The sequence below is a fragment of the Drosophila serrata genome, unplaced genomic scaffold (genome assembly GCF_035046125.1).
Source record: "Drosophila serrata isolate PLE 108 unplaced genomic scaffold, ASM3504612v1 contig_382, whole genome shotgun sequence".
Classification (NCBI taxonomy): Eukaryota; Metazoa; Arthropoda; class Insecta; order Diptera; family Drosophilidae; genus Drosophila; species Drosophila serrata.
The window spans coordinates 2,837,572-2,849,286 of record NW_028257280.1 but is presented as its reverse complement, the minus strand read 5'-3'; the positions used below and the strand labels follow the sequence as shown (position 1 = coordinate 2,849,286).

At 38.7% G+C, this 11,715-nt stretch overlaps 1 protein-coding gene across 1 annotated transcript in view; it reads right to left on the bottom strand.

Annotated features, from left to right (window-relative positions):
- Positions 1 to 460: 460 nt before the first annotated feature.
- Positions 461 to 11,715, bottom strand: part of Octalpha2R (alpha2-adrenergic-like octopamine receptor) — a 53,438-nt gene continuing 42,183 nt past the window's right edge. Inside the window, exons 2-3 of the mRNA XM_020956052.2 lie at positions 10,148 to 10,306; positions 461 to 6,893 (exon numbers count right to left, since the gene is read on the bottom strand). Of these exons, the coding sequence (XP_020811711.1) occupies positions 5,751 to 6,893; positions 10,148 to 10,306 (1,302 nt within the window). The 3' untranslated portion in view covers positions 461 to 5,750. The remainder of the gene's footprint in view (positions 6,894 to 10,147; positions 10,307 to 11,715) is intronic.

Genomic DNA, 11,715 nt, shown 5'->3' with positions numbered 1-11,715 from the left:
ATATACACACATTTAGATACATAGTTGAAGTCGGTAAATCGAGGGAGAACGCAAAAATGTAATTCAAGTGGCGAGAGCGTAATTGTAGTGGAAGACTTCCGCTTAAAATGTAGGTATTCTTTTTAATTTATTTATTCCGTTTTACTTCTATATATCTCCTCGATAATATATTTTTGATTCTTTACCGCTTGCTTTGATATATTTATGTATAGAGTGTACTCTCACAGATTGTACATGAAGTATAGCTATTATCTTCTGGCTGGTGGTATTTTCTTAATTTCTTTTTCGTTTTTTGTGGAACAGACACACATATGAGAGAACATGAGTTAAAATTTGTTTGCTATGCATATGTGGTACGATACAATTAAATGAGTAAACTTTTCTAATTATTAGTAACTAGAAATAATGCTAAATACCCGCCGTTTGCGTTTATCTAATTTCAAAATTCAACTTTAATATATTTCTGTTTAAATATATTTAATATTTATATATATATATTTATTTATATATAATATATTTGTGTCTAGTTTACAATTAGCAAAAAGTTTAAGTTTAAATATTGAAATACGCTCAAGTTACTTGCGATTTGTTTGGTTTTCTTTTTGTTTTTTATAATGAAATAGTTTCATTAAACATTTCAGTCATTGTAATATATATTTTTCCTTCGTCTCTTGAACTTAAATGGTCGCATGGCTTATCTAATGGCAAACAAATAAGTTCCTTTGTTCAACTTTGTTCTTCTAAACCTGAACACAGGCATTGGATTTGCTTAGTTTTGGGAGAGGGGGGAGTGGAGAGGCAGGAAGGAAGGAAGGAAATAACATCGTCATCAAGCATACGACCCGTTGAACCGAAGAGCCAACTTTTCCAATTAATCAACGGAGGGGGGCAACATTTTAATGGCCGCCATCGCTGCCTCATAAATATTCATGCTGTCAATGCGCATAAATACCTAAGTGCATATTTATGGTCCAACATTTGTCGTTATGAGTTTTACATTTATGGCTTTTTTACTTTATTAATTAATATGCAGGCCAACAAGCGAGCGCCCAACATTTTTGTGATTCATCCTGCAGTCTAATGGTCACGATAATTGCTGCAAAAATATCTATAAATATCAGCACAAAAATTCCAATCGAGCGATATATACACTATAATTCTATTTCTGCAACAATGCATTCTTCTTCACGTGTTTATCATGTGGAAGGGTCGTAAATAATTTTTATTGATTTGAAGCTTAGAAGCTTTGATTGCGAAATTCATTTGTGTTTAAGTGTAATTTAGTTGCCATTTCGGCTAGAATAATTATGGGGCTAAAGTTACGCATAAATAAACATTTGTTTGCATGAATCGACAGCTGTAATGCCCGCACAAAAGAAAGGCACTCAAATATTTATTCCGAACCATCCGCAAACCGCAAACAGAATTGCAATTTTAAACCAAAGCACCCTTTAGGCCCCCTGCTCTATCCGATCTACATTTGGACTGCAATTTGCCAAGTTAATCAGGCATTAAATTGGCTTATGGCATATAATGCATGGCGCCGAAATAGATGTTGACAGAAATGCAAATTCTAATTTACGCATTTTGCCGCGATAAATAATTCAATTTCACAAGCGAATTGGCGGCCTATGGGGGCTCTTTACAAAAGTATATATAAGAATAATAATTTAAAATAGAAAAAACAACAAAATATTTAGTAATTTAAAATTTTTTCATGTAATTATCACAATTGTTCAACGCTTAATTTGGGTATTTATCCAAAAATTCTCTGACAACTCCCATGTTGACTCAGAACAATCGCCGCACCAATTAAGGCAAACAAAACAGAATGTTTAAGTGCGAAAAATTTGCATTCCTAAATCTCATAATTCAATTATGGGAATTAATTTAAATAGCTTTGCATTATTCAAAATGTTTTCACATTTTTCACTTTTTTCTTCTGTAGTACATTTTTTTTAGTTCTTGCAAGCATTTAATTTATGTTGATTGCTAATTGTGACATTAATTGCAATTTTATTAATGGGCCTACACTAAAGCCCCTGAAAACCGCACCAAAAAGAGAGAGAAAGAAAAACCCCACAGAAAGGAGACAAAGGCTGGCGTTGCGTATACGCAGTGTGGTCTCTAAAATGCCAGGCGGTTTTCTCCTTCCTCTTATTTTTTTTAAGCTTTAAGTGAAAATGACTTTCAGTGTGCCAGGCAAAACAATGCCAGCCGTGCAATGCCGTTCGACACTCATCTGGCTGTCGCACCTAAGTGCAGTTAAGTGCTGTGTGTGGGGTGTGCACTGAAAGAATTTTCAGTTTGTAGAACATTAGAAAATAGAAAAATAAATTTCATTTTACTTTAATTTAAATATAAGTTAAAATTTTGAATAGAAACAAACGAATAATTTATAAGAAATACAGAAACAAGTAATCCTTGTGTTCTGTTCTTCTCTTTTATTTAAATAAATAAGTTTTAAAAAATATTCAACAGCTATTTACATTTAGTTGGTAAACTTTATTAAAATTAGAGAACGTCTTGAATGTTTTGAAACATTTTAGTTTCATTTATTTTAACAAGAAAACAAGAAAAGAAGCTAGGCTATGCTAGGTACCCGAATTTTCAGCTTTTCAGCAAATTGTATCAAATAGCAGAATACTAAATCTGTCACAACTTAGCCAAAAATGCATTAATTTTAAATCGGAAAGCTTTCTAATGTTCGTTTTTATTAGTTTAACAATTCTGCATTATCAATAAAAATTGTAAAAAATGAAATTTTTGATAATTTTAACAATGTAAAAAAACTTGAACAAAATTTTGAAAAAATCTTTTTTTATCTGCCGGAGATGTCTAGATCGACTTGGCTTTTGATGCTGATGAAGAATATATATGCTTTATACGGTCGGAAATGACTGCTTGGCAAGCTTTTGTGTAAAATGATAGGAACCTACAAAGGTATAAATATCATTTCAAAACATTTGTAAAATATTTTCCCCGGTGTATTCGCGCATTTTAATGTGCCTTCTGTTGCACCCTTCCCCCTGAACTACATCCCTTTTACCCCTTGCTGTCGATTTCAATTGTTTTCGATTTCGCTTTGTGCACGATGGTCCTTTTTTTATGTTCTTGTTGTTTTTGTTCCTGGCATTTAGGTTGTTGCTGGGAGCTGTTATTGTTGGACTTTCTGTCGTTGTTCGAATTGTCATTTGAGTGCAGTTGTTTTACACACGCACTCACATTGCTGACAATGCCAAAACCGGTCGACAGGAGCCCATAAAAAATGCAAGCGATATTTGTCTTTCACCGCCATCAAAGTTCTTGTGCCGATTTCCATTGCCTCCACACTTATTCAAATTCCAGCACACATTATTTATGCTATCTTAAACAATTTTTAAAAAGTCTCCTAACCGAGCACTTAGCCTATGGCCAGAGTCTATAAATCTGATCAATCTTTGGTGTTGAAAAGCGCAGAATGTGAGGCTAAAAGCTGCCATAAATTTTAAGGTGATAACAGATGGCATATCGAAAGATTGTAGATTGTTCTGAGAAGATTACAAATTCGGAACGATAGAGTTTACAAGTGGCCAACAGATTTTGTTGCACCTTTGCTATTAGTGTGCCACAAAGTGTCCGAAAAAAATATGAGAGACACACGGGCCAGCCATCAAAGGGGAAGTAAAATAAATTGTACGTAAAATTTATGCATAGCCAGCCTCCGTGTGGTATAGTACAGATACTATATATATTTTCCTTGCCATTTTTTGGCTTTGGACGGGAAAACAAGCCGAGCCAAACGAAACGGAGAGCCATTCTGGGCCACATGCCAAAAACAGAGTCTCTCCTGGCTCCTGGCCCTCGCAGCCTCTGTCTTCGTCTAACTCAGTGTCATTGTAGCTTTCCAGTGACGACTGTCTTTCCTGTCCGTTCGACTGACTGAATGAATGACTGACTGACTGAATGACGGGCTGTCTATTCCACTCGGCCGGGCACATGCATTTGCTGATGCATAGCCCAAAAACTAAAGTGGGAAATGGTGGAGAAAATGGTGAAAGCGAATGCGGAGCACTTGAAGAAATGAAATAAAAATGCAGAGGTAAAATAAAATATGACATCGATTAATTATCGATGCATATCGATAGGTAGAATCCGATATAAAGATAACAGTATTGTGCTCAAAAATATCGTAAACTTTGATATATCTAAATTTTCATCTCTCTACAGTTTAGTCTATTATAAAATAAAATATTTAAAAGATTCTAGATTTGACTTCGATTAATTATCGATGCATATCGATAGGTTGAATCCGATATATAAATAACAGTATTGTGCTAAAAAATATCGCAAACTTTGATAAATCGAAATTTTCATCTCTCTAAACTTTAGTCTATTGTTTTTCTTTTAGTGCATAAGCCAAACCATTTGCATTTGCATTTGTGTGTGCCCATTAGGCATCGGTTCCCATACATTTGGTTTATTTTTTTTGGGGGCTCCCACTTTCTGTGTCGCTGAGTGAAATATCTTTGAGTGAATGAATAAACTGCAGCTGTCTTGTAGAGGAATCTGTCGCTGTTTCAGTATCTGTAAATGTATCTCTGTCGGTATCCGTATCTATATCTGGGTGCTGGCTCACTTAGTTACACCAAATTGTGTGCTGGATTATATGTACACTTACATTTATGTGAACAAGAAAATATTGATCTGGCCCCAGGCCAAAATGCAGCTTCGCAATTGACGGCGCTCCAAATTCGCATAGATTCAGCGAACGAATCGAATAAGTCGTTGCCAGGAGTATTAAAAAGGAATTAAATTAATTTTCGCACACTTGTTGACCTCGATTTTGATTGCCAAGCCACAACAATGGAGAGAAGCGAACCGATTTCGGTTCCACCACCAACTGCAGTGGGACAAAAGTGCTTGGCATTGGCAATGCAGCCGCAAATGGAAATTTGCGAAATTATTTCAAGTTGAATGGCCATAGACGTCGCAGGCGGACACATCCCCCACCATTCAGGGAGCATAATAGATGTTTGCCCAGCTCAGATTCTTGTTTGCACAGCTCATGCATTTCTATGAGCTCCTCCTCGTCGAGTGTGAAAAGTGTGCGGGCTGTCGGGCGGAAGGTCTATGAGGTTACCGGGTTACACAGGCCAACAGGATTGGGGCGGGCTCAAGGGTTCAAGGGTGCTTGAGGACCGAAACCAAACGAAAAGAAACCAAAATGCGTAAATTGAAATTGAGAGATTCCATCAAATTCACAGCCGTTCATTGCTTTTGAAATGAGCTACAATGTTCGTTACTTTTTTTTTCTAAATTCAAACAGAAAATTCAAAGAAAGAGTGGGGAAAATGGTAAGGGAATGGTTGAGGATAGAGCTATCGATGGTTTTTATATCGGAATATAATCAATGTATATCGTTATCATTGAAAAAATGATAAATAATAATATTTAAAGCTTTTGTTTTACTAATTTTTTAAAGCAAAGTACTTATATAGATACTTTTTGTATTGAAAGCAAACCAAGAATCTTTGATAAAACCATCTATAGTTTTATAACCTCTGGGAAAGGAAATGGTTTATAGGAACTTGGGATAGGAAAAAATCAATAGGTTATCCAGGTTTCTATACCAATACGAAGCAAATCTAACGCCTGTAGTGCTGATACATGCCATGACCATAGCCCATGGGTGTGCTGCCCATGGCACGTTCGGTTGCCTTCTCGATGCTGGCGTAAACGCACCTGTAACAGCACACGTAGGCCAAACATCACTTGAACAGGATGCGCCGGAAGGCTCGACGGAAGTCCTTGTTGAAGATGGTGTAGATGGCCGGATTGAGGGCCGAGTTCATGTAGCCCAGCCAGAAGGCGATCGCGAAAGCCGAGTCTGGTACGTGGCAGAGGTCACCGCAGGCCGGCACCAGGATGTAGAGAAAGAAGAAAGGCAGCCAGCAGGCAATGAAGCTGCCCATGATTAGGCCCAGGATCAGCGTGGCCCGCTTCTCCTTTTTCCTTGCAATCCGACGTTTCTCCTTCTCCGGATCCCGGGGCTTCGGTGTCTTTGGTATGGCCGGCTCCAGTTCCGCCTTCACCACCTGCTGCTGATGCTGCTGTTGCTGCTGCTGCTGCTGCTGCTGTTGGTTTTTGCTCGTCTGCTGCTGATTCTTGGCCGCCGTTTTGGCCTCGTTGCGACGCTGCTGATTGGACTTGCGCCCAAAGATCGGCTGGCAAAGGCGAAACTTGAGCGGCTTGACCACGGCACAGCGACTGACCACGCCCGAATCGCTGCTGGAGGGATCAAATTCACTCACCATGTCCGTGTCCACGCCCACGGATAAAGCTCGACACCGTCCGGCGATCGGTGAGACGCGCAGCTCGTTGCCCGGCGTTGCCGGTCCAACGGCTCCGCCGGCACTTCCATTACCGCCATTACCACTGGCAGTCACCGCTGCAGCGGTATCTGTGGCCACCACGCTGCCGTTGTTGTTGTTCAGCGCATTAATGCTGTTGTTGCTGCCCATGGATGGCGGGACGGGCACATTGAGACCCACCCGACCGGTGGCTATTGTGCTCACCTGCAACGTCTCTTTGGGTGAGGTGGGTGCACCTGCTCCACCATTCCCGCTGGCCACCACAGTGACCGCCGTCGCATTTGTGCCCGCCCCATTGGGATTGGAATAGGCCAGCACTGTCTGGGCCGCCACTGCCTCCAATTCGCCGGCCTCCGAGGTGGAGATGTCGGAGGCCAGGTCCATGGTCACCGTGGGTATTTGCATGGGCAGCGTGGCACTGTTTGGCGGCGTCTCAATGGTGGCTATCTGTCGCTGCTGGTGCAGCTGCAGGGCGGCCGCGCCGCTGGAGGAGGGCATCGGTATTGTACCTTTCTTGTTGGCGGTGGTGAAGCTCGTTACCTGGGGGAAAAAGACGAAAAAAGGTAAACACTTATTAGTGGAACGAAAAAAAGGGGAACTACAGGCGGCAGTCGCAAGTGGGCTTTATAGTTTAAATATTTATTCTTATTCAATGGTTGAGAAATTCCGTAATTTCCCTTAAATATACTCTATAAAGATGTGGAAAAAACATGCTTTCTTGGGATGCTATGATATTTTCGAGGTAATAAATCAGTTTCTGGTGAGATTGCTCAAGGCACACAGTGCCTTGGAGCTCTGCAGTGTGATTAACCCTCGTCTCTCATGTGCTCTGGCATTGCAAATTAGGTTCCCAGATCTGCACTCGTGCCAGTTGCAGCCGAATTCGTGGACAGATGGCCCAACACTTGCTACAACAGTTTTCCATTTCGAAAATCCTGTTTAAGCCAACAAGCGGGAGAGACGCGTCCGAGCGCGCGGATTACACAAACATGGAGCGAGAACTTTTGCCGCTCGAGGGGTGAAAAAGGGGTGAAAAAGGGGGGTTTTGAACACCCTTAAAAGGGGGGCGAGGGGTTTGTGCATATTCAATGCCCGAAAAGCAGCAACAATTACCCCGGGCAATTAACAGAGACACACAAAGAGAAAGAGCGAGTCCGAAAAATGAAAATAATGACAGTTTGCAAAGGGAATCGCTGCGTTTAGTACCCTTTCTTTTTTATATTTTATAATATTGCAGGGTATTATAATTTTATTTCTGTGAAAGAGTCATTTCCGACCCCATAAATTATATATATTCTTGATCAGCATCAACAGTCGAATTGATCTAGACATTTCTGGAAGGAAAAAATTTTTCGAAATTTTTTTCAAATTTTTTTGGGTAAAATTTATATTGATCAAAGATTGAAAAATTGATAAAAATTTTAGTTTTTTTAAATGTTTAATTTAGTATGCAGATTTATTAACCTAATTAAAACTAACATTGAACTGCTTTCCGAATTGAAATTAATGTAATATTTGGCTAAGTTATGATATTTTTAAACTTCGATTTGTCTGAATTTATTTTTAAGCCCTTGCAGGGTATTATGATTTTAGTCAGAAGCTTGAAAAACATTAAAAGAGTCATTTCCGACCCTATAAATCATATTTATTCTTGATCAGCATCAACAGCCAAATCGATCTAGACATGTCCGGCAAGAAAAAAAAATGTCGAATTTTTTTTTCAATTTTTTGTGGGTTAAATTTATATTAATCAAAGTTTGAAAAATTTATATAGTTTTTTAAAATGTTTAATTTAGTTTGCAGATTTATTAACCTAAATAAATTTAACATAGAACCGCTTTCCGATTTAAAATTAATGTGTTTTTGGCTTAGTTATGATAGTTTTATACTTTGATTTGTCTGTATTTATTTTTAAGCCCCTGCAATAAATTATTATTTTAGTCAGAAGCATGTAATGCTGTGAAGGAGTCATTTCCGACCCTATAAATCATATATATTCTTGATCAGCATCAACAGCCGAATCGATCTACATGTCCGGTAGGAAAAAAAAATTTCGAAATTTTTTTCAAGCTTTTGTGGGTAAAATTGACATTGTTCGCAATTCGAAAAATTATTAAAAATTTTTGTTTTTAAAAATCTTAAATTTAGTATGCAAATTTATTAACCTAATTAAAACTAACATAGGACAGCTTTCCGAATTGGAATTAATGCTTTATTGAGTTAGTTATGGTTTTTTTGTAGACTAAATTGTCATATAAAAATGTCGTTAAAAATCAATTCAAATAATGCAAATATTTTATAATTAGTAATTATTGATGTCCGTTACGATACTATAATTCAATTTCAAACTTAAAGTTAATTTCCTTTCCTGTTAATGGGTAATTTCCTTAAAATTGGTAATTTCCAGGAACAATTTAGTTAAAGCTAATGTATGTTTTAAATTGACCTGTTTCCACTTATTTTGTTTTATACTTTTCCTTTAATTTATTTTTAATAAATTTTAAATTGCTTTACTATTTCTTTTTGAAAATCCAACATTCCCTGCCTGGTTAAAGAGTATTAAAAACAATGCTCCATGCCGAGGCTAGCCATCAGCATATGGGAATGTGGGAATCTCCCCTCTGTATTTCCCTGCTTTTCCACAGTTTTCCCATCCTCAATGGCCACTGTCTCTGCTTGTTTTTCCCCCTCTGCAGTTTCAGCCCGCTGCTGTTGGCCGTTAATCGCTCGTTTGGGCCGCTGCTCTTGAATTTGTTTGCACAAAATGGTCGAGAAGTGTCGCTGATACTGCCAGCGTTGGTCCAGACACGGCACGGCAGTGTTTTCCACCGCTTTTCCTCATTTTTCTCGACTGTAGTGTCTGTGTGCATTGCGCATACAGTTAATTGAAAATGCAAATTGCGTATGAATTGGACTCGTTGCGGCAGGTAATTGACGATCATTAGAGACTTTTCACTCAATCAGTGGATTTCGGGGCGGAGTTTCGATTAAATTTTCAGCGATAATTTCACCAACAAAGCCCGTTAAGAGTGGGTGTGTGCCAGAGTGTGTGTGGAGTCAGCAAATGCCATTCCATTGAATGGCCCTGCATAATGGGTGCGCTCCTGCTAACGTGGCCAACTGGTGCATCGGCCAAAATTGCAAGGTTGGCAAACAGCAATTCCTGATGGGAGAAATGGAGGTTGATGGCTGGCGGGTGGGATGAAAATCCGACACGTAACCCACAAGTTGTTGATGGGAAATTGAAGCGAAGCATGTGTGCTCAATTTGCAGCTTCCTGGCGTAATGCACAATTACTTTTTGGGCCAAGGGTGAAAGGTGTTCCAATATTACATTTGCACACACTCACACATAGACCAAAAAAAGGTATTCAGTTGAGAGGATTTTGATGTTAATATAATAGAAATTGAAAGAGGATTTGATAGAGTATCATAAAGTGCAAAGAAAACTATTTTTGAAAAGTTTTGAAAGGGTTATAATAATGTTTATTATGAAGGAATGTTTACTTAAAAAAGGTTAAAGGGATTATAAAGTGTTATTATTTATTTAATGAATAGAAATGTATATAATATACTTTTCTTTCTGTGCATATTGGCTTAGAAAAATTACATTTGTTCATTGAAACGTACAATTTTCCATTTACAATGCTGGCACATTTTTGCGGTGAACCGCATTAATACCACCTCCACCAGGAAAAGTGTGTGTAAATCTGAGTTTGGGGAATGCTTTCATCAAAGTTCATTACACACTCCCATTGAATGAGGTCAAAATTCATAAATAATCGCCACACTCACCTGTTCGTTGTTCGTTTTGCGGGGATGCTTTTTAATGCCTCTCCTCGCCCTCGCCTTGGCGGCAAAGTAAATTCGTATGTACACAAAGACCATAATGCAGCTCGGGATGTAGAAGGAGCCCAGTGCCGAGTACAGCACGTAGCCAATGTCATCGCTTAGCTGCAACGAAAACAAACACAAAAAATAAATAAACAAGGGTGAAGGTTAATTATACATTATGGCTCAAATAGAGTGTCTAAAAAAGAGAGGGGGCCTAATGTGCGGTCAAATGGGTCGAATGTCGTGTTAAAAGTCGTCATTATTGTTAAGAATGGGTTTACTATTACTCTTAATAAATGAGCCTTTGAAATATATTAAATTAATCACAAAAGCACTCCCTTATATTATATTATAAAATCATAATTATTTTCAAGCTAAAACTTTTATTTAATTAACATCACATCCCCTTTAACGGAGCAGCAAGTCCTATAAGAATTTTCCAAGAAACCAATCAATTTCTAGGCCAACATAAATTTCCTAAATCAATTACTTGTATTTAACTTGAAACCCATTTAACCATCTACCTCTGATCCCTTAACTGGCTTTCATTTAATTTAGCTCTAGCTGATATAACGTAGCACGTTTAATTTTCTCAATCATTGAACCACTTATCGAACTTGAACTTTCCCTCTGGCTGGCTCTGGCTTTTTGTTCGAGCTTGTGGAAGGCATTAACTTTAGCTAGTTACCTCAACTATCGCTGGTCAGATTAAATTTATTGCATAACATCCGTTGCCTTTCTGCAACATTTTTGCCGGATTTTTCATCCCATTGGCTTGTTGCTTTGGGCCATATTTTTTCGGCCTGATAGCGTGAGTGCATTAGGCTGATTTAGTAGAAAATGCATTCTGCTACCGCCTCCAAAAAAAGAAAGTGTTCTTGTCTGGGTTCCTTTTCTTTCCAGGCAGCATTTACAATGTGGGGAAAATGCAAAGTGCACGAAATTTCATAATGGTAAATGAAGCACAAGTATTAGATTACCCGGCCACAAAGGGGCTTCCTTTCTGCTCCATCACAGCCATGAAAAAGTTTCCCAGGTAGTTGCAATTGCATTTTATTAAAGCTGCTGGAATTAAATCGTCTCATACTTTCTGCTCTTGATGCTTTCTGGCGGACAGCCAACCCACTCACTCACTCACTCTCTCTTCACAAAAATTATGCAAATTAAGTGTTTTGATGAAAGGCATACAAAAAAGTGCACTTGAGGGCCGGGAAGTTGTTGGGTTCGCGAAGGGATTTTCCGCGGAGCAGCTTTTGCCCTTTTTGAGCTGCTGTTCGTTGGCGTTGTTCGCCGGCGAGTGGCGTGCATAATGAAAAGCTTTTGTCCCGTTGTTACCGCCACTGCTTATGGCTCACCTCAATCCCAGTTCTGGAAAATGCATATTTCTGCACGCAGGGAAAATGCCGCGGGAAATTGAAAATTACATCGCAATCGCATCGAAGCAAGGTTAAATAATGAATTCAGGAAGTGGCACCTGATGGTGCTGATTCCTGGAACTTGCACAGATCCTAAATGAAATTCTGAAAATC